Consider the following 23,374-nt stretch of genomic DNA (forward strand, 5'->3'; position numbering starts at 1 on the left):
CACTACCGCGACCTGCTGAGTTATTTCATCTCAGGCAGGCACAGAACGTACGTGCTAACTGGCCGTCGGCTGTAGTCTTTGCGGTGTGTTCAAGTGCAACTTGTCGGCCAAAACAAAGGTGACGCGAGGCGACGCAACAGGCGGCTTTCGTTGCCGCTGGATTTTTGATGTCGGCTTGGTGTGTCCCCAGCTTTACTGCTTATTTTCTAACAACAATACCAAACAACAGTATACTGCCAGTGGAAGAAGAGAAGGACTGCGATGGCTGGGAATCGAACCCAGGTCAACTGCTTGGAAGGCAGCTATGCTCACCACTATACCACCATCGCTTCTCAAAAAAGGTCTTCCCGCCAAATTCGCCAATATTTCTGGGCATCGAGACTGAAGCGAGCCCTGCATTTAAAAAATGCATGGGACTGTCACCTCTACTTACTTATTTTTGATATTGTATCAAAATTGGGTTTGATTGAAGGCCAATCTTAAGGCCCACACACAATCTAGTCTACTCAATCAACAATTACTGTCAAAGAATCACTTTGTTTGCTTTGATACTGATGTTTTTTTTCTAAGTTGCACCTAGTTTCCAAGTAACCAAGTATCATTGGTGGGCTCCCGCTGTCGAAAAGTGTCTTTCGTTGTCGGCAGGATTCGAACCTGCGCGGGGAGACCCCAATGGATTTCTAGTCCATCGCCTTAACCACTCGGCCACGACAACCTGTAAAACAAACGTAAATACCAATTTGCAAAAATGTTCTGAACTTTCCCAATTGCTGAGAAGAACAACTTGTACTTGTTCAGTTAAACGTCCACTTGCTTTTCTTGCCTTTGTGATAGTCGGTGCATTCTTTGCTTTGCGCTATCAGTGCTTGATCTTTTCAGTTCTCCTTATAGCTAGTTCGCACTGCACAAATTTCGCCCTGATTTTCCACTCCCCTTTCCGCCGCTCGACAATATCCTCAGTCAGGGTCAGCAGTTCTCCTCCCCTGCTGAACAAAGCCTGAGCCAAACCCTGCTCTCCTTTCCTGAGTCGTTTAACAGTTTGCCAGAACTTCCACGATGCCAAAGGAAAGTCCTTCTCCGTAGCCTCCCGGAAATCAACATATGGTATGAATATCACATTTCATGGACTAATTGTGAATTCTCCATTCTGCTGTGAAGTAACAACTTTTGTCTTTCTTGGTGAATAATAAGCAGGTGGTAGAAGACCCTAGCCTCCCCGTCAGGGAATCGAACCCCGGTCTCCCGCGCGGCACCCGGGGATTCTTTAGCTAAAGCGCCCTAAACACGTTTCCATTCATTCTCTATGGTAGTGCTGAACCACTACGGATGCAATATATCTTTGGCCGCTATTGTTTGTTTGGCGCCCTTTTTCCGAGGAGAGGAGTTGTTGTTTCCTTCGCCACTCTGTCACTGTTGGTCTGGATGATCTACACTTCACATCGACTTGAGCTTGAGCTACGCTGTGTGGACATTACGCCAAACGGTGAGTTATATTTAGATAAATAAAGATTACCAACATGTTACTATAATGTATCCTGGCGGTGTCTGACGTGTTCTTGCTTGTGTGAGCGCTATAAAGTTAACGTTAGCCGTGTTTCTCCCGTTTATTGTGTCGCCGCGGTACTTTCGGATGAACTACAAGCTAACGTAACATTATTAACAATTAACCAACATGTTATTATAATGTATTCTGGCGCTGTCTGACGCGTTCTTGCTTGTGTGAGCGCTATAAAGTTATCATTAGCCGTGTTTCCTCAGTTTATTGTGTCGAGCTGCTGCGGTATATTCGGATGAATTACAAGCTAACGAAACTTAACATTCCTTAGGTTGAAAGCATCACGTTGTTAGTTAACATTAATGTCTAATGTAGCGTTAACTACGGTATATCAGCAGCTTACATCAGCAGTAAGGTTAGATATAACGTTACTCTGGACACACTAACGTTACTTTACATACACACATTGACAGAATGATAAATGAACAAGCTTCATATGAATCATAAAGTCGTCGTGTTTGCACTTAACGCTACGTCGACTACTTTCAGTCTCCGTTGTATAACGTTGCTGTTGTCACAGCATGTACTTATACTTAAGGTTTTTAATGCAGGACTTTTACTTGTAGCAGAGTATTTCTACACTGTGGTATCAGTACTATCACTGAAGTACAAGATCAGAGTACTTCTTCCACCTCTGTTAAAATGAGAGAACACCAGAATATTGTTTATTAATTGAGAACCAATGTCTCTGAGGGTTTTTCATACTTTGTCATGTTGTGTACAACGTACTATTCATGCTTAATTTTAACACTTATTATATGCTTCTATACCATATTACAATTTTCAAAATACTAAATAGGCCACGTTTGTCTGAGCTTGTCAAAAGCAGAATATATCAAATATAGTCTAATGCATGTCTGTTTGGGATAGGAAAGGTGAATTGAATGCAGGGCGTTGCTGGATAAGACACTTCACACTTCAGTGTTACTTGAGTCAGAATCACTGGTTGGGGGTGGGGGGGCTGAGCTCCCTTCACCTTCAAGTTCTTTCCCATGGGTAGTTCAAAGCATTTAACCCATGGGGGGGGGGGGTCTATCTTTGAAGTGTAAATAGTCTGCCTCAACAACCAGAGCTCATCGTTAAGACATACACAAAGGCAGGCACTTAATCAAGGTACTATACAAAGTAGTAAAGGTAATATTAAAGTAAAGGTATTTGATATCATTTTTTTTTTCTTCAAAACCCTGATAAATACAGTGAGAATATGTAGACAGTAAAGGGGCTAGAGCTGAGATGTGAACCTCCTAATTCCTGCTCTCCCTTGAGACCCTCACTATTAACATTTGTTATGAAAACAATGCCTGTCTATAACATATTAATAGATCAATATGCTTTTCTTCATTACAGGTAAAATGCAGAAAACTGTTTTTTTTCCCTGGGAGAACGAGTGTCACATTCCGCAAGGGACCACTTGGATATCTCCGTCAGGATCCAACGGATGCAGCCAAACTCCTTAAAGACAACCCCTCTCTACAGGACAAGTCTGCACCCGTGAAGGAGGAGCTGGTCAGGAAAAATGCACTGTCTGTGATCATTTTAAGAGGAGGGGATGCTTCAGATAAAACTGAGGTGGCTGGAGAATACATCCTGCAGTTTGGGAAATTTAAAGGGAAGTCCTTCCGCTGGCTCCTTGAAAATGACATTGGGTATACCATCTACCTAATCAAGAACCAGCAAAAGGAGGAGACTGCAGGAGTGTTCATGGCAGGGGGGCACAGCAAGGACAGCCTGCTGTCATTTGTGAGCTATGCCCTCAGCTTTCAAGAAATCCAGTCTCTTCTCAATTATGAGAAACAAAAGCCAGTTGTGACAGCAGCAGCAGCAGCATCAGAGGATGACCAGCTGGTTGGTTTTGGCTCTCGTGCCAAAAGCACCTGGAGAGAGATTTGGGACAGCAGGGATGATGGCTATGCAGCCTTTATTATGAGGAAAAGCTGTGCTCCAGGAACAAAGATGCACAAACTACAAGTGTACCTGCAGAAGAAGCTGCCCTCCCCCTCTGGCTCCTCTCTGGTGACACATGCCTCACAGGCCCCTGCTGAAGCCATGGGTGGGTCTTGTTTTCCATTTGTTTTGTCAAAAAAATGTATATGCTGTCATGGTATCCAGTGTATTTTAGTACACCAAAGGGAGTAAACTTCGTCTTCCATTATTTCAGTGGTGATTTTATTCATACTATCCTAAGTACAGTAAAGCCATATTTTTAGTACATTCTAATTCTTGTCTGTTTGCATCACAGTGATGGATGAAGATGAAGAGCTGGAGAGAGCGATGCTGGGTATCTGTCCTTCCAAGCAACATGTGCAGAGCTGTGAGTAAACATTTGTTGTCTTATATTGGTTTGTTTCTACTGCCTGAAGATTCAAAATAATTTACAGTTCAGCCTGTTTAATATTAATTGTGTATTCTATATAGTTTATATTTAATTGTTTTTGTTTGTGTTTTACAGCTGTTTCTGCACCATCAGCATCAACTGCCAGACGACAGGCTTCGGGAACAGAAAGAGGTTCTTAACCAAACAAAAACGTCCTGTCGTCGACAGAGACTCTGGGACCATGAATTCTTATCCCAAACCGAAGCATGACATAAACCGTTCCTTCTCATGTTGACCATGTTCTGGTCATGTTTGTGTTTTGCTGTTCAACTTGTTGTCCTAGTGACTATGAATTGATTCCAGTCATGGCGAGGGTAAGTAGCACTCTTTATTCCAGTTTTTAGACTTATATGATGAATATATATATATATATATATATACATATATATATATAAATATATATATATATGTATATATATATATATATATATATATATACATATAGGACTGCTGTGGTTACTAACACTTGTATGCATGTGTTTGCAGTGTGCCATGTTGCTTCCCCTGCTTAGGCTAAATTGTAATGACTGACTACTAAATATTTATCCATACAGAACTAAACTGCATGTGTATGAATGAAATTCTTTATACTTTAATGTAACAAACAGTCTGTTTAACTATATAAGGCTGAGATAAGCAGGTGAAGTAAAAGATGGATAATGTATGCCTTTACTAACACCAGTTTTTTTTATATTGTCAAAATATAAATGACTGACAAGATTTTTTCTGTTGTAGTACCATCTGCTACACTGTCCACACCAACTGAACTGACGGGTTCACAAGTAGATGGTAAATGCATTATATTTCTTTTTATCCATTTAAACCTTTCTGTCATATTCCCTCTGATTATGTCCGTTATAAACCAATAATTGATTACTTTTTGTGGTCCTTATCTCCTTGCAGCCCCTGCTCTGCCGATGGTAAAGAGACCTGTGCCCCTTCCTCAGGAGCTGATGTTCCTGATGCCAGAAACACCAGGACCCTTGCCAACAGAGACAACTGTCACTGTTCCAGGTGTGTATTATTTTAACTGTATTTGCATCTTAAAAATATCCATATGTAGTGTCCATCGGAACTGTTCTCATTGATGTAAATCAGATACTGGTGCACAATGTCATAGTCAAGTTTTTTATTTATCTTACTGTGAATAATAATGAAATGTTTAATATTCTATATAGTGTCAGAGGCACTTCCGATTTCTCCTGAGACGTCTGCAGAGCCCATTCAACCGCCGCTGCAACCGCCAAGAGCTCAAAGTAAGTATTTGAATGTTCTTGATTTGGCTGTGTGCGTGTCAAAGAGATAGAATCAAGTCAACACACAATCTTAATAATTTGCTATGTCTTTCTTCTTGCCTGACCAGGTCAGCCATTACCCAGGCCATCAGCTGTCCCCAGCTGTCCTCCTCCACAGCTTCCTGGCTATGACCATGATGTCAGTCAGTGGAACTGTTCACAGCAGCAGAGGATCTGGATGAAGACAGAGCTGGAATCCCTGGGTCTCTGGCCAGGCTCCATTCCTGTGCGCAACCCCATGAAGATGCTGTCACTGTGGCGTCTCCCTCCCCAGCCAGAATTAATTGACAGCATCTCTGATCTTCCATCCCCAAAGTACTTTCAGCTCCATCCCTTTTTCATATGGAAGCCAGAGAATGACAACTTGATGGCGAGGCTGAGGAACAACGACACTCTGCCATGTATTGAAGGTTGTGCTCAGCCTCAAGTTACCTCTGCAGGTGTTGGTAGGCCTCGTGTGATTGTTGGCATCACTGGACAGTACTACCTGTTGTCATCCAGGCTGTGCTGCAAAGTTTGCCGGAAGAGGTGGTATGCTGACAACCCACTGTGGCTGGAAAAGCTTCCAAAGAGGTTCACAAACCTGTTGCCAGCAATACTGACCTACAAAAAGGCCATCTGTAAATCGGTCATGGACGAGCTCAGACGCACAGGTAACTCACCCACCGACATGACAAAGCAGATCATGGAGATGATGCACCTGAAATACGAACGTGCTCACCTGGCCTACCTCCTCAGCTGCCAAAACACCATGGATGGCGAGGCAGGGAGGTATGACCAAAGAACCATCACTCAGTTCATAAGACAGGAAACCAAGCCAGCTCCCTTCGGGGACTACGGGGATTCAGATGGCTGGAACGGGATCTCTGTGTCTGCACACTACCTGACTGACTGCCTGCTGCATGAGTATCAACACCAGGAAGATGCCATCAAAAACTTTCTGCAGGGCACCTTTGGACAGGCGTTCCGCTCAGACCACACACGGAAAGTTGCCAGGAAGGTCACCTTTTCATCCGGGACCATGTCATCGTATGCGGTCATGAATGAGAACTGGATGATCCTTTCATGGGTGATGGTGCAGTCTGAGACAGAGAAGTCCCTCAAGCCCCTGTACGAGGGACTAGCACACCGCTACAGCACTGCAGGCCTAGAGAAGGCACAATACCAGTGGGTAGACAGGTACGTTATCATCAATATTTTTTTCTATTATTGGTGACATGAACAGCTCATAATCACAACTTACATTGCTTTTCATATTTCATATTTCCAGTTTGATGAAAGAAAATCCCTTTGCATTCATTTAGCTCATAGGAATAATTATATTGTCATGAGTGAATACACTGGACTGCACATAGTGATTGATATGACTGCTTTAACATTCATGGCTATATTTGTCTCCATTCTTTCTTTCAGGGATTGCTGTGCAGCATTTAAGGTGGCAGAATCTTGTGCAGGAGAGCATCTGAACTGGGATGCTTGGAGGACAACTGATGCCATTGTTGCTGAGGCCACTTCTGGTAACCTGCTGAACGTCTGTGCATCACGATCAGACTTCAATACAAACATGACCATCAAGCTGGACTTGTTCCACTGTCTGAGGCGGTTTCTCCGGGAGTGTGTGTCAGAGCACCATCCTCTGTACAGCTCTTTTGCCCAGTTTCTGTCTGCAGCCTTTTCTGTGGTGGATCAGGAAGACCTGCAGAGGCTTAAAGACGCCTATGCCTTCTGTGGAATTCAGCCTGCCAACCCAACAAAGCCACACACTCGCGAGCACTGCAGGACCAGAATTCCACTGCCTGAGGAGCTCATCAAGAGAGTCGAGGGAGTTTTCCAGCACTTTCACCTCACGTGTGATCCAAATGGTGCTCCTCTCTTCAAGCCCTCTATGCTGAAGACATGGCGGATTCAGCGTGTGCACATCCTGCGAGGTTGCCTGAGTGATCCTGAGGTGGAGGGTGGGATCTTGTACAGGCATGGAGGAACAGTGCAGCTGAATCATGTGAAGGGTGAAGGTGCTAGAGTTCCTGTTTGGATCCCCATCAGAGGCACATCCCAGCAGGAGGGATACCATTTCCACCAGGCTCTGTGGGTCACTGGAACACGTGTCTCCACAGAGCTGTTTCAGGCACAGGGGATGACAGGGGTGGCGCGGTGGAATTACCAGCGTCTGGTGGACTTGAAGCAGCCAGGTGTCCACCTCCCAGCTGTCTTTGATCCAGCATTGATGGCAGAGCTCAATGCAGTCTCTGAACGGGTGTTGGGGCACGTGAAATATCCTGCTTTTCAACTCTCTAACAGAGACACTGGAGAGAAGTTTGGCCTGGAGTATGTTGAGCCTGGTTGCCGCCCAGTTCCTCTAGACTGGGACAAGCACAGGAGCAAGACCGACTCTACCACAGACCGGAATCCACCTCCGCAAAGCAGCCAGCTCACTGCCCAGTCTGAGCCTCTTCAGTCATCCTCCATGGCACCACAGAAGCTGTTTCAGTTTGCTGCATGCCCTCCTGCTGACCTTGCTGTAAAACCAGAAGTGACTCCAAGTACAACTCCCGAGCCTCAGACAGAGCCAGGTAAACATTTGACAGACAGACAAAGTACTTGACAAAACTTCAGCATCAGTAACTGGATTTCAATCATATTTATTTAGTAAATACCTTAATAGATGTGTTGCATCTTTCTTTTCTTAGAGATGAGACAATATGAGGGCCTTATTTGATGTGTTAATGAATCTACTTTTACATAAACATACCAGTCAGCCATGAGCCATTATCTAAAAAATCTGACAAAGTATAAAATGTTTTCACCCATGCAAGTGTATGAATTGGGGTTTTCCCCCTTCTGTGTGCCAGAATGATTTATTGTACTCCGTCTTTTATTTTTATAGAAACCACATCTCCGCCGTCTCTGCCCCTGCTGTCCTCCCCAACTGGAGCTCGCACTGGACCTGTGAAGACTGGTGGGAGGGTATTTGTGTTGGACCACAAGCGCTGGCCAGCCCCTATGAAGCAGGTTATTGACAACCTGCTGAACAAACACCGTGGGCAGAAGGACATGCTCAAGCTTGTGGACCAGGACTATGCTGCTCTAGTTCACAACACCTGTACAGACCCAAACAGCATGCTCCACCCAACTACCAAACTACATATTTCACAGTACGTAAAGCACCTCAGTAAATTATTAAACACCAGCTCCTCTTTAAACACCAGCCCCGAAAAACTGCAAGAGAGGCAGGAACTCTGGCACTCTCTGTCAGAGGGCAGTGAGACTACCACTGTGCCGGTTGTTACCATGCCTGTTGCAGTTTTTAACCCACCTCCACCTGTTCAGACCCTTGCCACACCTCTAACGCAAGCATCAATTGAGAAAATTGTTCATAACATAATGGAAATCCAACAGCAGCACCAACACCAGCCTCAGCAACAACAACCACAGCAAAAGAAGGCACACACAAAAACATGTCTTTCCTGTGGCCAGCCAAAGTCGAGGTATGAGAATGATGGTTCTTCCATCCACTTCTTCTTCCAGCAAGGTCCTGTCAGATATTTCTACTGCTCCACTAAAGTTTTCAAGGCTTATGGTGCTGAAGGTCTGACAAACCCCAAAATGCCCTTTCAAGACTTTGCAGCTACAAAGTTCTTCCAGCAGGAACTGGACGCCACAAAAAAAAGGGTGGAGGAGCGAGGACAGCAGAAGAGGAAAAGGACTGACTCCCCACAGACAGGTCGCAAGTGTCGGTTCTGTAAGATGGAACTGAAACAGGGCCCAAACAGTCCTCACATTCACACTGGATTCCCTGGAATAGCAGGGAAGTACATTTACTGCCCTGCTAAAGTCTTTTCCCTCTACAAAGATCAGGGCATGGAGAAGGAAATGACCTGGAAGGAGTTCCAGGTGTCTGCTTTTTATGAGAGAGAAAAAAAGAGATGGGAAGTTGAAAGGGGAAAATGAGAGACAGCGAGGGGGAGTGTTTTTACCATGTGATCACGTCTGTCCGGGTCAAATTGATCACTATAAGCAGATTATTTAAACAGCATTTGCATAGTAATGATTCTGTCCCAAGCTTTTTGATCCATATTTTATTTATTTGTTTTTACCTTTATTTTATTCAGGGGGAGGTTCACTGAGGGCAATGCTCTCTTTTTCAGGAACGCCCTGATCACATTCACACAGTTACACATTCACACCTGGAAGCTGCCCAGTACAACCACAGTCTGATCTGCTGGTCACTGAGCAACTCCACTGGAGCGGTTGGGGGTGCCTTGCTCAAGGGCACCTCAGTGGTGGTAATGAGGGAGGGCCACCACTGCCCCATATAAGCGGTTTATCAATGTAACCGTGATCACTGTAACCGGTTTCCACTGTATATACTGTATATTTTGCTCATGTAAATAATTATTACATTTATTATATACAATATTATATTTACTTTACCTTACATTTTTGTGTGATATATGTGTGACCTTGCAATATGGGCTCTGTTGAATATTTACTGTTACAGTTGTGGTTAATAAATACATTTCATTCACTAATGTCTACATGTCTCATTAATAAATTAATAATTTATAGTGAACAGTAAAGTCTCTAATTGAAGTAATTAAGTAATTGCAATTTAAATGTTACACATAGGAAGAAAACTCTGTAATATAATTGGTTAATAGCTTTAAGTAAGTCAAGAACTTGATATAACCAGACTAGTCTAATCTAATGATAATCAGAAGAAGTAAATAACAAACTTGATTCCCAAATAGCTCATTATCTTTGATAATGTATCACAGACTTTGTACCAAGTGGGATTCGAACCAGCTCCAGATAATCATTCTTAAATATTCAGGAGAAAACTGCTGGACCAGAGCTGCGTTTTCAGCACCTTGGACAGCGTTAATAAGTCTGCAATTTCATTGGCTGTCAGTGTATGCCACCTAAACGCGACTTACCTAATGATAATCAGAAGAAGTAAATAACAAACTAAGGCTCACATTTCTTGATTCCCAAATAGCTCATTATCTTTGACAATGTATCACAGACTTTGTACCAAGTGGGATTCGAACCTGCTCCAGATAATTATTCTTAAATATTCAGGAGAAAACTGCTGGACCAGAGCGGCGTTTTCAGCACCCTGGACAGCGTTAATAAGTCTGCAATTTCATTGGCTGTCAGTGTATGCCACCTATACGCGACTTGCCCGCGCGTGACAAGCGGAGATACTGTCCACTATACTAACGAGGACTGCTTCATCCCTGCTTTTGGCACGTCAACCAAGAGGTGAGCCGAGAGGCTTGCCGATGCCTCGCAGACACATTCCAGGGTGTACCCCGCTTACCTTTACCATTTATCCATTACCTTGACACATTTCTCCATCCTTGCCTCAGGTGGGAATGAAACCCGCGACCTTCAGCTCCGCAGCAAAAACTCAGGAGCAGAATCCCCCTTCCCTCTCAAACCATAACTTCCAGACTATAGTACTAACGCACCTCCTCTTGTTGGTGTTCATTCCGTTCTCTTTTCCATTGTTTCCAAATGAGACAATGTTTTTCCAGAAAAAAGTCACAACTTGTCCTGAAGAACTCTTCTACTTATAAAGTCCACAGAATGCTGTTCTGTGTGAGGCACTGTTGGGGTTTGAACCCAAGATCTCCTGCTTACAAGACAGGCATTTTAACCACTAAGCCACAGCGCCACTGTTTCTTGCTGTCTTCTTCTCTCACATCAAAGCTGCATTCATATCCAAAATGTAAAAAAGAGTTCAACACTGGAGCTCTCTGTTTCCTCATCACAACAGTCAACTTTTAACCGGAACCAGTCTTTCTCTAAACTTAACTACCGAGTTTTCCAGCCTAAACTAAACCCCTTGATATTGAGTTGGCAGAGATAAACATGACAGACTTCATTTAAGAGCTCATTTCTGCAACAACCAGGCACTGCTGGGATTTGAACCCAGGATCTCCTGTTTACTAGACAGGCACCTTAACCAACTAAGCCACAGCACCTCCTCCAGATGCTGCTCCCTATTGCACAAACACAACAAACTAGTAAACATGGACGTAACCTATCCTGGATTTTAAGCACTTAAAAACTCGGCGTTGCAAATGTATTTTTTCTGGCCAATTAAGCATGTTGAATCGGTGGTGCCGCCCGTCGGTGAGAGAAATCACTCTCATTGGCAGTTCAGCCTTTGGTTCAGCTTAAACAAATCAGTGCACTAGAAGAGAAAAGGACGTGAGGGAAAGCAAGCCAACGAGGAAAGTCGAGAGGAAAAACACAGAGGGCTCTTCCCATTTTTCTTCTTGATCTCACCTGATCATTCCAATACACGGATATTTTCACAACGACATGGCCATCTGGAGTAAAGCTATGTGGTCGGCAACTGCTTTATTTTATGTCCGTATCATAATAAAGGCTTGTATATCCGCCGTCCTCGGTCTTCCGGTTTCCCTTTTTGAATGACAAGCACACACTACCGCGACATGCTGGTAGGGAGAGTTATTTCATCTCAGGCAGGCACAGAACGTACGTGCTAACTGTCCGTCGGCTGTAGTCTTTGCGGTGTGTTCAAGTGCAACTTGTCGGCCAAAACAAAGGTGACGCGAGGCGACGCAACAGGCGGCTTTCGTTGCCGCTGGATTTTTGATGACGGCTTGGTGTGTCCCCAGCTTTACTGCTTACTTTCTAACAACAATACCAAACAACAGTATACTGTCAGTGGAAGAAGAGAAGAACTGCGATGGCTGGGAATCGAACCCAGGTCAACTGCTTGGAAGGCAGCTATGCTCACCACTATACCACCACCGCAAAAGCTGGGGAACAATAGTCTGGATGGGCGGGGGAAGAAGGTGGAAAAAGGGGGAGAAAGAGGGGAGAGGAAAAGAGGACGAAAAGAGAGGAAAAGAAAGAAAAAGAGAGAAAAAGAGAAGAAAACACAATTCTGAAGGGCTTATGTTCAACCACGGGGCATTTTGAAGTGTTTATATACCGTAGTATTTTTGATAAATAATTAAAATGTTATTTTTTGTTAATTTCAAGGGGAAGAAGACATTTCTACTCGAGCATCGGTTCGAATCCTGCCTCCGGCAGAGTCGATGTTATTATTCAGTAAAAAACATCTTTGTGTTGCCTGTGTAAACTTGAATTTACTCAAGATTTGTGCAATGCAATTAATACCCAAGTATTGAAAAATGTCCCTAGTCTCTAATTATATACTTAGACTACCCATACATAGATTCTTTATATCTTCTAAGTTCATTGATTAATATTTGAATCAGAGCAGGGCAGTTTTTTGCTATGTGTTCCCTTGAAAGATAACTGTGAAAGATGTTTATTTTCAGCTGTGTTTCATTCATCAGGGTGGTGTTTGAGGCTGTTTCAGGTTTCCTTATATAGTCATATAACTGGTAATCACCACAGATGCCCAATATATGAAACGTTATCATCATCATCGTTTTACTTTTATAATGAGGATAATAAAAGATGATTATGTTATTTTACACATATTCTTCTTATGACTGATTAATGAACAGTTAGGAAATCAGAAACAGCCTCAGACACCAACCTGCTGAAGGCAAGATAGCCCAAAATGTTAGATGAATAAGCATAATGTACTGGAGAAGAGTTGTGCAATGTGTTTTAATTGTGATGTACTTGCTGTGTGTAATTAAATAAACATGAATTGAGACAATATTGATATGAAAGTTTACATTTTATTGTCTTTTGCAATGTATTGTCTTTTGTGGAACATGTGAAACAACAAGAACAAGAACAATATTTAAGTCAGCCTGATGTTGCCTTACACATAATAGAATGATCCCAGTCACTTCCACACAGTGAGACATACAGCTTATGAAAGTGTCAGTAGGCAGAATGTTTTTGGCATCATTGGGCAAAAATCCCATTATAACCTTTCAGCATATTGTAATTCAAGTGTTCTGAGAGAAAACTAGACTTCTGCTCCTCCTCATGGCTCTGTTTTCAGACTTTAGAAAATCTAGCCCATGACGTGAGACTTTGACCAATCACAGGTCATTTCAGAGAGAGAGAGCGTTCCTATTGGCTGTGCTCCGGTCATATGACCGGAACTTGGCGTTCCTTCAACAGATCTTACAATGACGGCGTCACAAGCTTTCTAATTTTCCAGCTAAACCGTGCACTACAAGATGATTCTGAGAACATCTGAGGAGAGAAATAGGCATTAACGTAACAGAATATTGATTCATATTAGATCAGCGCTGCCTAGTTTGACCGTTTGATCGGAGTTCACGAGTGATTGACAGCCGGCTCTCATAGACGGCAGCTGGACAGCAGACCTCAGATCAGCTCTTACTGCTTGTTTTCCTCCGGTCTGTGAAATCTTGCAGATGCCGTTAGGAGCACTGGAGGACACAGAGGAACATGATTTTTTTCATGTTAGCTATTTCATGTACTACTGTCACGATATAGCGGCCGTGTTATAAAAATAACTTTTTTAATCATGAAAAAGTCGGATCAGTGCATCCCTAGAAACGGGAGCACCAGAACCAGGACTGAATGGGGCAGACTGTCAGACCCTGCTGCAGTCAAATGAGAGGTTTTCTAAAGGACCTCTGGTGCTCAGAAACGCTACCTCTTTTGTACACAGTGACCACAAAATAAACACAACATGAAATAGTAACTGTGACTATATACACAATGTAATGGGTCGTGAAGATTGTGACCCAACATTTGGAACCTGAATACTGAACTGAACCCTACCATTATTTTTTTTTTATTGCCTCCAGCCATTCCTCTTTGGATGCTGTTTCAGAGGAAGGGCAGTAAACTGTGCCTTTATATTGGCTGTGGCCAGTTTCCGAAGTCCTGTACTGACCACACTTTCTGCAGGTATTGCTCTGCACCTTCTTTACGTACTTCCTTTGAGGAGCAGATGTACCTGCAGAAGTAGTGGCAGGGGATGGTGTGGTACCAGGGACTTGGAGCAAGGTTTGGTGGTGGTGGTGTGTTAACATGGGAGAAAAAGACATCCCTCTAGGAAAACTGAAAAGGGTAGGAGGAAGGGGAGGTGAAACAGAAAATGGGCTCGGGGTGGGAGGCTTTGGTAAAAGCGGTTTCTGTGGCCGAGTAGATGGTGGGGCAGCAGAATGGACAGCAGGGAATTTCCTCTTAGTGACTGCTAGTCCTGCAGTACTTTGAGGTAGGCTGTACATGTGCATCTCTCCCGGCAGCTGTGGAGCAACAGCAGGGCGGACAGCAGCTGGTGGTAGGGCCACGGCAGCCACAGGAATCCTACAGGGCAAGTTGATTCCCTGTAACACCATGCGATTGTCTAGCTTCTTCACCCTTCGGTTGAACCATTGCTGGAGTGTGGTCTGATTGACCTCGACCATCTGCAAAGAAGTGTCCCTCATTACGGTGTTGTTGTTCAAAATCAACTGCCGTATCCTGCGGTAGTCCTGCAGGATCAGTGACCACCGTGTGATAGAGGTCTTTCCCATCTTCTTTGGATATTTGTGAATATCACAAAGTCGAATAAAGATTGCCTCTATCAAACGGCAACAGTCTGGCCACTGAGCAAGCGGCGCTGAGGAGGCAAGGGCACTTCTTTTTAGACTGTCCACTCCAGGGGTAAATTCAGCCCTCTTTCTGGGTGACCTGAACCGCCCTGTGTTCAATTTGTCCTGGTGCCTGGCAGCAAACACGACTCGCTGTTAATCAAAGTCCAGCAGGTTTTGCCACAGGGCCACAATTGTGCTTACCTTAAAGAAAACATGAAAAAGAACAACCAAGACTGAATATGTATTCAAACAACAGGCTTATGTGAGTAATTAATGAAATAACAAAATAACAACAACATTGTCTTATTCTTTTTGGACTAAGCATGATATTCCAAATTACAAATATTACTAACCTGCTGGTTGCTTAGAGTCATGGAGCTCTGTGTCCTCAGTTCGACCAGGTACTCGGCAAGGCTGTCAACCCGATCCATACCTGGCATACCATGCTCGTCCACTGCCTGATAAACATACAATTTGTCATCAGTAAGCAAATAAATAGGATAAACGGCTGTGAAATTACACTACATGTAACATAATATCTTATTGTCTGCACTCTGTCTTTTGTATGTTCTCTATGTATGTTCAATGGATTTGACACCACTGTTACTATTGTTTTATTGTGAGGTTTATGTAGACATTACTTACCAACTGTATTTCTGGCACCTGCGCTGAGGCACCTGAGACACCAGGTGGTGACTGGTCAGCAGGCTGGACAGCAGGCAGGACAGAGGGCTGGACAGAGGGCTGGAAAGCAGGCAGGACGGAGGGCTGGACAGCAGGTAGGACGGAGGGCTGGACAGAGGGCTGGACAGCAGGCAGGACGGAGGGCTGGACAGAGGGCTGGACAGCAGGCAGGACGGAGGGCTGGACAGCAGGCAGGATGGAGGGCTGGACAGAGGGCTGGACAGAGGGCTGGACAGCAGGCAGGACGGAGGGCTGGACAGCAGGCAGGATGGAGGGCTGGACAGAGGGCTGGACAGCAGGCAGGACAGAGGGCTGGACAGCAGGTAGGACGGAGGGCTGGACAGAGGGCTGGACAGTAGGCAGGACGGAGGGCTGGACAGCAGGCAGGACAGAGGGCTGGACAGTAGGCAGGACGGAGGGCTGGACAGCGGGTAGGACAGCGGGCTGGACAGAGGGCTGGACAGAGGGCTGGACAGAGGGCTGGACAGAGGGCTGGACAGCCGCCTGGACAGAGGGCTGGACAGCCGCCTGGACTGCAGGCGGGACAACTGAAGTGGTGGTGTCTAGAGAAATGGGGACAGACACTGTGGGAGGGCTTGGTGTGGTGGTCCTCACAGAGGTTTTAGCAGGGCTTGGAGTGCTCGGGGTGGTCCTCACAGAGGTTTTAGCAGGGCTGGGAGTGCCTGGGCTGGTCCTCACAGAGGTTTTAGCAGGGCTTGGAGTGCTCGGGGTGGTCCTCACAGAGGTTTTAGCAGGGCTGGGAGTGCCTGCGGTGGTCCTCACAGAGGACATAGCAGGACTGGGAGTGCCTGGGGTGGTCCTCGCAGAGGACATAGCAGGACTGGGAGTGCCTGGGGTGGTCCTCACAGAGGACATAGCAGGACTGGGAGTGCCTGGGGTGGTCCTCACAGAGGACATAGCAGGGCTACCAGCGATGGCAGTAGTGGTGGCACTACTACTGATGGAAGACGTGGGCAGTTGCTGCAAAATATGGCAGATTCCCATAAACAACAAGACAGGTTCGACAAACATATTAGACACAAAGCTATGGTGGTTGATCTTAATAGCCTCATAAATACAGTGCTCTATCATATCAAATGTACCTGACCAGTCTTTCGGGCCACTAAATTAGGTTTGGCAGCTGCACAATGTGACCCACCAAACCGTGGTCTATCAAACTGAAAGAAGAGGGTAAAAATAAAAATGAATATTTTAATTAATAACATTTCAATTGTCATCAGTAAATGAAATGGGGCAAGAGTAAATTTACCATTGACAATGTCAACGCAGGCCTGTTCGGTGTCTGCACTGGAGGAGAGGATGTGGATGAGGTTGGTGCAGAGGACACAGGTTGACTGACAGCCTGAGCTTCTGGGGCAGAGCACACAGGATCACTGACAGCCTGGAGAAGTAAAAATCAACATTAAAATAAAACTTCTATTTATAAACAATTTCAGACATATGATAATTATGTTTCTTTTTACCTTCAAAATGTGAAATCCACAGGTACAAGTCCGATATCCTCCAAAAAGGGTCCTTTGTCCACGGGATTGTAGTGGACACTTGGTAATCTGCAGGTTTTTAATAGACCATTATTTACACATCTATTAAACTGATATAATGCATAATTCAGTGTTTCTGCTACAGGATGCCTTACCTTGTTAAAGAGGTCATACCACTTTTTCTGTCTGGGAGCAGGCCGGTTTCCAGCATCAGAGGGCCAGACCCCAGAGGCAGCAAATCTCTTCAGGCGGAACATCCACTCACCGTCCCCCATGCCCTTGTGACTGGAAGCCATCTTCACTATCAAGCAAACAGTAAGCATTGGCATACATGTACTTAATTTCTATAACTTTAGAGTCATCACAACATGAAAAAAACACAGTTCCTATACTGTAGATGCCTTAATAATTCAACCTCATGTTCAGAGTTTAATAGCTATGTTTTAAACAATAGACTATTGCAAGTCACAAGTCATATTTATATAGCTTTAGTATTACCACTTAGCATAACGTTTATAATCATATAATCATGAACATTGATATTACATTACAGTTATCTTGCAGTAACCTGTCTGAGCTAAAAACAGTGATTGTGATAGTAAACTTTGTTTCACAACGTTAAGCTCATACAGTAGCATTAAAAGCAGTCATATTTATATAGCTTTAATATTACCACTTAACATAACGTTTATAATCATATTATCATTAGTCATGACCATTAATATAACACTACAGTTATCTTACAGTTGTCAGTCTGAGCTAAAACAGTGACTGTGGTAAATTTGTTTCACAACATACATCATACAGTACGAGTAATGTTACCGCTATCTATGTACGTTAACTGTAACGGTTAACGTCACGTAGTCTAGCTAAGCATAATAAGAAGCGCACTTACAGTTGAAAAAAACGCTTGGTAATTAATTTCTCAAGTTTCGCTCGGATATGGTGCCTTCAAATGGGGTCGTGTTTACCGTGATCTTGAGAAGAGTCCGAATGAACGCCGACCTTGCAAGTGGAAAATTTTAGAAAGCTCCTTGTGACGCGTTTGTTGACGTTGACAGAAAAGGAGGTGGTCATGGAAAATCTCCAGTGCATAATAGGTTAATATATTATATATCTGAGGAAAGTGGTGATATTCCCAACGGCCTCATCTTTTTCCTCTGTCATTATACATTTGCATTTACTACATTGTGTTACTACCCACTTGCTAAATTGTAGCCTCTGTGGCTAACGTTAATATTGCCTTTGCTGTGTAGATGACTTCCCAAGTCATATATATGAGCTCACGAATTTAATTTGAAGGCACCAATAATTACTCTATATTATTATTATGTTAGTGTTACAAACCGATTTATTGATTTCTCAGCAAATCTTAATCAGCCAACATTAAAAACGCCAGATAGCTAGCTTTAGTTAGTAAAAAAACCCCACCTTCAATCCATATTGGCTAAGAAAATCAAATATCAATTTCATATAATTTTATAACGATATTTACCTGTCTTTTGGTGAACTGCCGTTATGACAGGTTAGGGATGGGGACTTTAGCTAGTTTAAAAGTCCCTCCTCCGCATATGTCCGCTGTGACGGCTGTGATTGGCTATTCAAAAATGGATGACGTGGCGGAGATCCGCCACCCGATTCGTTACCTGAAAATGGAATCCAGAGCTCCGATTGGCTGTATCCGCTGTGAAAATGGATGACGTCGGCGTTGAAAATGGATGACGTCGGCAGTGAAATTGGAAAGCCGCCACATGATTTGTCGAGAGAAAATGGAAATCCTGGAAGCTGATTGGTCCGCAGACCCACTCTATCCCTCTCCCGCTGTCGCTTCGCAAAAAAGGTCTTCCCGCCAAATTCGCCAATTTTTCTGGGCATCGAGACCTGCTGAGCCCGATGACCCCCTGTGATTGTTGCTTCTGTCAAAGGTTATTATCTTGGTTTACTTCTCACTTTAAACCCTCCTGAATGTTAATCAGACTGTGTGAATGTTTTCTGTTTTTCTTTTAATCCCACAGTGAAGGCTCCGCTGCCGGTCCCTCCTCAGCTGCTCGCCATTGCCCCACAGCTCGGGATAGAAGAGCTCATACACCGTATGTAGTCCTCCTATACTACCAGTGTCTCTCACACAGTATTACTTTCATTGTGACTAATCTAAATCTAATTTCCACTGTGTTACACATTGTATAATATTCGCGTTAAGTAATGTTATGTAATGATAACATTTGGTGTCTGTTTAAAGTTTTTTAAAGCACATGGAAAGCCAGTCTCCCACAGTTCTTCTTTAGAGCCTGGGATAACTTTTCTTAAAACCTATGAGAATGGTTATTGCTCATTTTTAATATGTATACCTCACTTGCCTTTCCTGTTTGTATCTCACCATCCCAGAGTCATTATCACAGAATATCGCCCCTGTGGAAGCACAGAGAGACACTGTCCTTGATGAAGGTATGAATTTCTGTGACACTCTTGTAACCATAGCAGTAATTAATATAGAGCTCACTTTCCTTTTCACTTATTGTGTATGTACTGTAGTATTTTATTTTGTTTTACAGCTCTGCCATGTCCAGCGCCTCCTGTATATTTAGATGCCCCACAACAGCCTGCAGCCTCTGTCCCAGGCTATGATCAGGATGTTAGGCAGTGGAACTGCTCCCAACAGCAGAAAATCTGGATGAAGACTGAGCTGGAGGCATTGGGGCTGTGGCCAGGTTCACGTCCAATACGTCATCTTATGAACATGCTGTCCCTGTGGCGTTATCCCCCTCAGCCTGAGCTCATAGACTCAATCTCTGAGCTGCCTTCACCAAAGTACTTTCAGCTTCATCCATTTTTCATTTGGAAGCCAGAGCACGCAATCATGGAGAGGGTGAGGAACAACTACACCCTGCCCTGTCTTTATGGTTGTCCCAACCCTCAGGTAGCTTCCTGTGGTGTTGGAAGGCCCAGAGTGATCATTGGCACCGGCGGTCAGTACTATATTTTAGCCTCACGACTCACCTGCAAGGCTTGTAAGAAGTACTGGCATGCTGACAAGCCCCAGTGGCTGGAGAAGCTACCGAAGCGCTTCAGCAACATCGTGCCGGCTTTCCTGACACACAAAAAGGCCATCTGCAAATCGGTAATGGACGAGATGAGGCGCAGCGGCAGATCACCAGAGGGCATGACCAAGCAGCTGACGGAGGTGCTCCATCTGAAGTATGAGAGAGCTCACCTGGCCTACCTGCAGACCGTGCAGAACGTTAGGGATGCTGAGGCAGGAGTTTACGGCCAGAGAACCATCACTGGGCTCCTCAGACAGGTAGATACTCTTGCTCCATTTGGTGGATACTCAGATGCTGATGGCTGGTGTGGAGTGTCAATTTCTTCGCACTACCTGGTCGACTGCCTGGTCCATGAGTATCAGCGGCAAGAGCAGCTCCTCACTCTGCTGCTACAGGGGACCTTTGGACAGGCACTGAGGTCGGATCACACCCGCAAAGTGGCTAGGAAGGTCGTGCTGTCGTCTGGCACCATGTCTTCCTATGCTATTATGAATGAGAACTGGATGATCCTGAGCTGGGTGATGCTGCAGTCAGAGTGTGATCGGTCCCTTTATCCAATGTATGAGGGTCTGTCTCAACGCTACACTGCGGCTGGAGTGAAGAAGGCAGGCTACCAGTGGGTGGACAGGTATGAAGAACAAAACAAGATTTTTATTTTTTGACTTGTTGTACATTATAAAGTTTGTATTATTGTTGTCTTCATGCTTTTTTTCCTTTATTTTATTTGCACAGTTTATTGTGTAATCTGACTCTTCTTGTGAGCAGTCCAAATAGACAATGAAAAATACAAACAGATGGAAAACTTACAGTAAATTATTTTATACTGTAAATTATAATAAGACTCTTTGTACATAACATATTGTAAGAGGTTTTCAGCTGTAATGAAATTCTTTTCAATGTTTTAGGGACTGCTGTGCTGCCTTCAAGGTCCTGGACCCTGGAGCTCAGGAGCACCTCTCATGGGACTGCTGGAGGACCTCAGAGGCTGTTGTGGCAGGAGCAACCTCTGGCAATCTGGCTAACACCTGCGCATCAAGGAGCAAGTTCGAAGAGCGGATAGTAATCAAGTTGGACTTGTTCCATTGTATGCGTAGGCTTACAAGAGAGTGTGTCTCAGAGCATCATTCACTGTACAGCTCTTTCTGCCAGTTCCTCTCTGAAACATTCCTTGTTGTGGACCAGAGCGATCTCCAGAGGCTCAAGGATGCGTACACCTTCTGCAGAATCTCTCCTGCTAATCCCACCAAGCAGCACATCAGAGAGCACTGCAGAACCACCGTGCCAAAGCCCAGAGAACTCCTGCAGAGAGTCGAGGATGTCCTCCATCACTTTCACCTGGCAAAGGATGCCAACGACCTGCACCTCTTTAAGGCTTCCATGTTGAAGGTGTGGAGGATCCAACGTGTCCACATCCTGAGAGGCTGCCTGAGCGACCCGGTGGTGGGGGAGGGAGTCCTTTATAGGTATGGTGGCACCTTGCAGCTCAATTACACCAAGGGCGAAGGTGCGACTGTGCCTATTTGGATCCCTGTGAGAGGCACCTCTCAGCAGGAGGGCTTCCATTTCCACCAAGCCCAGTGGGTGACGGGCAACCGGGTGTCCTGTGAACTTTTCCAGGCCCAGGCCATGACTGGAGTGGCACGTTGGAACTTCCAGCGACTGATGGACCTGAAGCAGCCTGATGTGCAGCTGCCAGCTGTGTTCGACCCGCTCCTAGTAGCACAGCTGAACACTTGCTCTGCACATGTGCGCTGCGATTTTCAAGCAGGGACACAGGGGAGAGATTTGGACTGCAGTATGTGGAGCCAGGCTGTCGCCCTGTTGTATTAAACTGGGACAAGAACAAGGCACAGCCTGACATCCCAGCTGCAGAATTGGAGACAGAGCATCACTGCCCTGCTGCTGTAGTGAGCACAGACACTCAGGTAATCCAGATTAATCCTTAACTGTCAATTACTGACTGACCGTCTCACTGACTGACTAAATCACTATATTTGATGCTATATTTCAGGAGGCCAGAGGCATTGTCCAGGACGCTCCGGTTAGACCAGTGCCAATCCTGTCTTCACAGCAGCGCTCTGAAGCAGTTTCCAAGTCTCAGCCGCCCTTGTTACCAGCTTCTGCCGCAGTTAAATCAGAGACTCAGCCTTTGATGGATACAGGTCATTCAAATTACCTACGTACCATCTCTCATACATACCACACAGTTAAAAACTGGACATATACATAATATCATGACAATCATATTAATATATTGTCCATTAACAATAATCATTAAGCTAATGTATGCAAAATGTAAAAACTATTGAAAAATATAATTGATGATAAATATAACACATTTAACTGTTAATTTTATTTCAAACAACTCTTAACACTTGCCACATAAACAATTTGCTGTCCATGTTGCAATTTTGGTTCCAAAGTGATCATTACAACCAAATTGTCAGTAAAATTTGGTTGTAATGATCACTTTGGACAACAGGACTGTGCCAAAGCATATTACCATATAACTGTATTATCACAATATGATTCCTCTGAAGTTTGGTAAATAACAATATAATGAAGATATGCTTTATTGTTTAGGCCTGCCAGTGGTAGCGCTGCTGCCTGTATCATCCTCTCCCCGGGCCACCCGCACTGGACCCATCAAGATCGGGGGCCTTATTCAAGTCCTGGACCATAGCCGGTGGACAGAAGCCATGAGAGCTTCCATTGATGGGCTCCTGATAAAGCATCATGGAGCTAAAGACATTTTGAAGCGGGTTGATGCCGCCATGGTCCAGAGATCGTGCACTGACCCCAACAGCCTCCTGCATCCTACCACATGCCAACATATCTCTAGATATGTAAAACATCTGGCCAAATTAAAAAACACAAGCTCCTCACTCAATACCAGCCCAGAGAAGGTTTTGGAGACACAGCAGCTGTGACAGAATTTGACCACAGGCAGCCAAACAGTCAGTGTGCCTGTCACAACCCTGCCTCCACCTGTGACTCCCTCCCAGGATGAGTCACTGAGCCGGGCCACGGTGGAGAAGATTGTGACCGGGATCCTGGAAAAACAACAACAACATCAGCAGCAGCAGAAGAAAATGACCAGGAGGGGGGCTGAGTGGAGGAAGGTGGCAGAGGAGAGGGCCAAGAGGAAGTCATCGGTTCAGCTGCCAACAGGTCGCCTGTGCCGGTTCTGTCACCTGCCACTAAAGCAGAGTCCCCACAGCCCTCACACTCATACAAGTTTCCCCGGGGTGGTGGGGAAGTACATCTACTGCCCCTCTAGAGTGTTCTCCTTGTACAAGGCTAAGGGCATGGAGACCGAGATGACCTGGATGGAGTTCACTCAGTCTGACTTCTACCAGGCTGAAAGGGACAGATGGGTCGCAGAGAAGAGGAAGTGAACCC

The 23,374-nt window shown here is 44.7% G+C and overlaps 4 protein-coding genes and 5 non-coding genes across 9 annotated transcripts; 4 read left to right on the plus strand and 5 right to left on the minus strand.

Moving 5' to 3' along the window:
* Window positions 1-257: 257 nt before the first annotated feature.
* trnag-ucc lies at window positions 258-329 on the minus strand. The gene has a single exon. It is a non-coding gene; the product is annotated as a tRNA-Gly (tRNA).
* On the plus strand, window positions 262-4,164 carry LOC119498881. Its single transcript, XM_037787981.1, has 4 exons — window positions 262-341; window positions 2,938-3,605; window positions 3,795-3,870; window positions 4,005-4,164. The coding sequence occupies exons 1-4, from the start codon at window positions 262-264 to the stop codon at window positions 4,162-4,164; spliced, it is 984 nt and encodes a 327-aa protein (XP_037643909.1).
* On the minus strand, window positions 634-715 carry trnas-aga. The gene has a single exon. It is a non-coding gene; the product is annotated as a tRNA-Ser (tRNA).
* A 174-nt stretch (window positions 4,165-4,338) lies between the features above and the next one.
* Window positions 4,339-9,916, plus strand: LOC119497954. Its single transcript, XM_037786393.1, has 5 exons — window positions 4,339-4,718; window positions 4,833-4,943; window positions 5,108-5,185; window positions 5,293-6,159; window positions 9,396-9,916. Exons 1-5 carry the CDS (start codon window positions 4,637-4,639, stop codon window positions 9,437-9,439), a joined length of 1,182 nt encoding a protein of 393 aa, XP_037642321.1. The 5' UTR covers window positions 4,339-4,636; the 3' UTR covers window positions 9,440-9,916.
* Window positions 9,917-10,828: 912 nt separating this feature from the next.
* trnat-ugu lies at window positions 10,829-10,901 on the minus strand. Its single transcript has one exon. It is a non-coding gene; the product is annotated as a tRNA-Thr (tRNA).
* Window positions 10,902-11,137: 236 nt separating this feature from the next.
* Window positions 11,138-11,211, minus strand: trnat-agu. The gene has a single exon. It is a non-coding gene; the product is annotated as a tRNA-Thr (tRNA).
* Window positions 11,212-11,941: 730 nt separating this feature from the next.
* On the minus strand, window positions 11,942-12,013 carry trnag-ucc. The gene has a single exon. It is a non-coding gene; the product is annotated as a tRNA-Gly (tRNA).
* A 7,231-nt stretch (window positions 12,014-19,244) lies between these two features.
* Window positions 19,245-21,468, plus strand: LOC119498030. Its single transcript, XM_037786497.1, has 2 exons — window positions 19,245-20,319; window positions 21,195-21,468. Exons 1-2 carry the CDS (start codon window positions 19,453-19,455, stop codon window positions 21,354-21,356), a joined length of 1,029 nt encoding a protein of 342 aa, XP_037642425.1. The 5' UTR covers window positions 19,245-19,452; the 3' UTR covers window positions 21,357-21,468.
* LOC119498894 lies at window positions 21,438-23,068 on the plus strand. The gene is made up of 5 exons (XM_037787987.1): window positions 21,438-21,476; window positions 21,524-21,614; window positions 21,662-21,897; window positions 21,984-22,134; window positions 22,556-23,068. The coding sequence occupies exons 1-5, from the start codon at window positions 21,438-21,440 to the stop codon at window positions 22,900-22,902; spliced, it is 864 nt and encodes a 287-aa protein (XP_037643915.1). The 3' UTR covers window positions 22,903-23,068.
* Window positions 23,069-23,374: the final 306 nt, after the last annotated feature.

The sequence above is a fragment of the Sebastes umbrosus genome, chromosome 12, assembly GCF_015220745.1.
Source record: "Sebastes umbrosus isolate fSebUmb1 chromosome 12, fSebUmb1.pri, whole genome shotgun sequence".
Lineage (NCBI taxonomy): Eukaryota > Metazoa > Chordata > Actinopteri > Perciformes > Sebastidae > Sebastes > Sebastes umbrosus.

Coding starts and splice junctions, on each gene's coding strand:
- LOC119498030 (XM_037786497.1), top strand. CDS start 19,453: ATGTACTGTAGTATTTTATTTTGTTTTACAGCTCTGCCATGTCCAGCG. Junction 20,320..21,194: donor ACTACCTGGTCGACTGCCTG/GTCCATGAGTAT, acceptor ACACCTTCTGCA/GAATCTCTCCTGCTAATCCC.
- LOC119498881 (XM_037787981.1), top strand. CDS start 262: ATGGCTGGGAATCGAACCCAGGTCAACTGCTTGGAAGGCAGCTATGCT. Junction 342..2,937: donor ACCATCGCTTCTCAAAAAAG/GTCTTCCCGCCA, acceptor TTTCCCTGGGAG/AACGAGTGTCACATTCCGCA. Junction 3,871..4,004: donor CAACATGTGCAGAGCTGTGA/GTAAACATTTGT, acceptor TGTGTTTTACAG/CTGTTTCTGCACCATCAGCA.
- LOC119497954 (XM_037786393.1), top strand. CDS start 4,637: ATGACTGACAAGATTTTTTCTGTTGTAGTACCATCTGCTACACTGTCC. Junction 4,719..4,832: donor GACGGGTTCACAAGTAGATG/GTAAATGCATTA, acceptor ATCTCCTTGCAG/CCCCTGCTCTGCCGATGGTA. Junction 4,944..5,107: donor GACAACTGTCACTGTTCCAG/GTGTGTATTATT, acceptor TATTCTATATAG/TGTCAGAGGCACTTCCGATT.
- LOC119498894 (XM_037787987.1), top strand. CDS start 21,438: ATGGTGGCACCTTGCAGCTCAATTACACCAAGGGCGAAG. Junction 21,477..21,523: donor CAATTACACCAAGGGCGAAG/GTGCGACTGTGC, acceptor ACCTCTCAGCAG/GAGGGCTTCCATTTCCACCA. Junction 21,615..21,661: donor GGCCATGACTGGAGTGGCAC/GTTGGAACTTCC, acceptor CCTGATGTGCAG/CTGCCAGCTGTGTTCGACCC.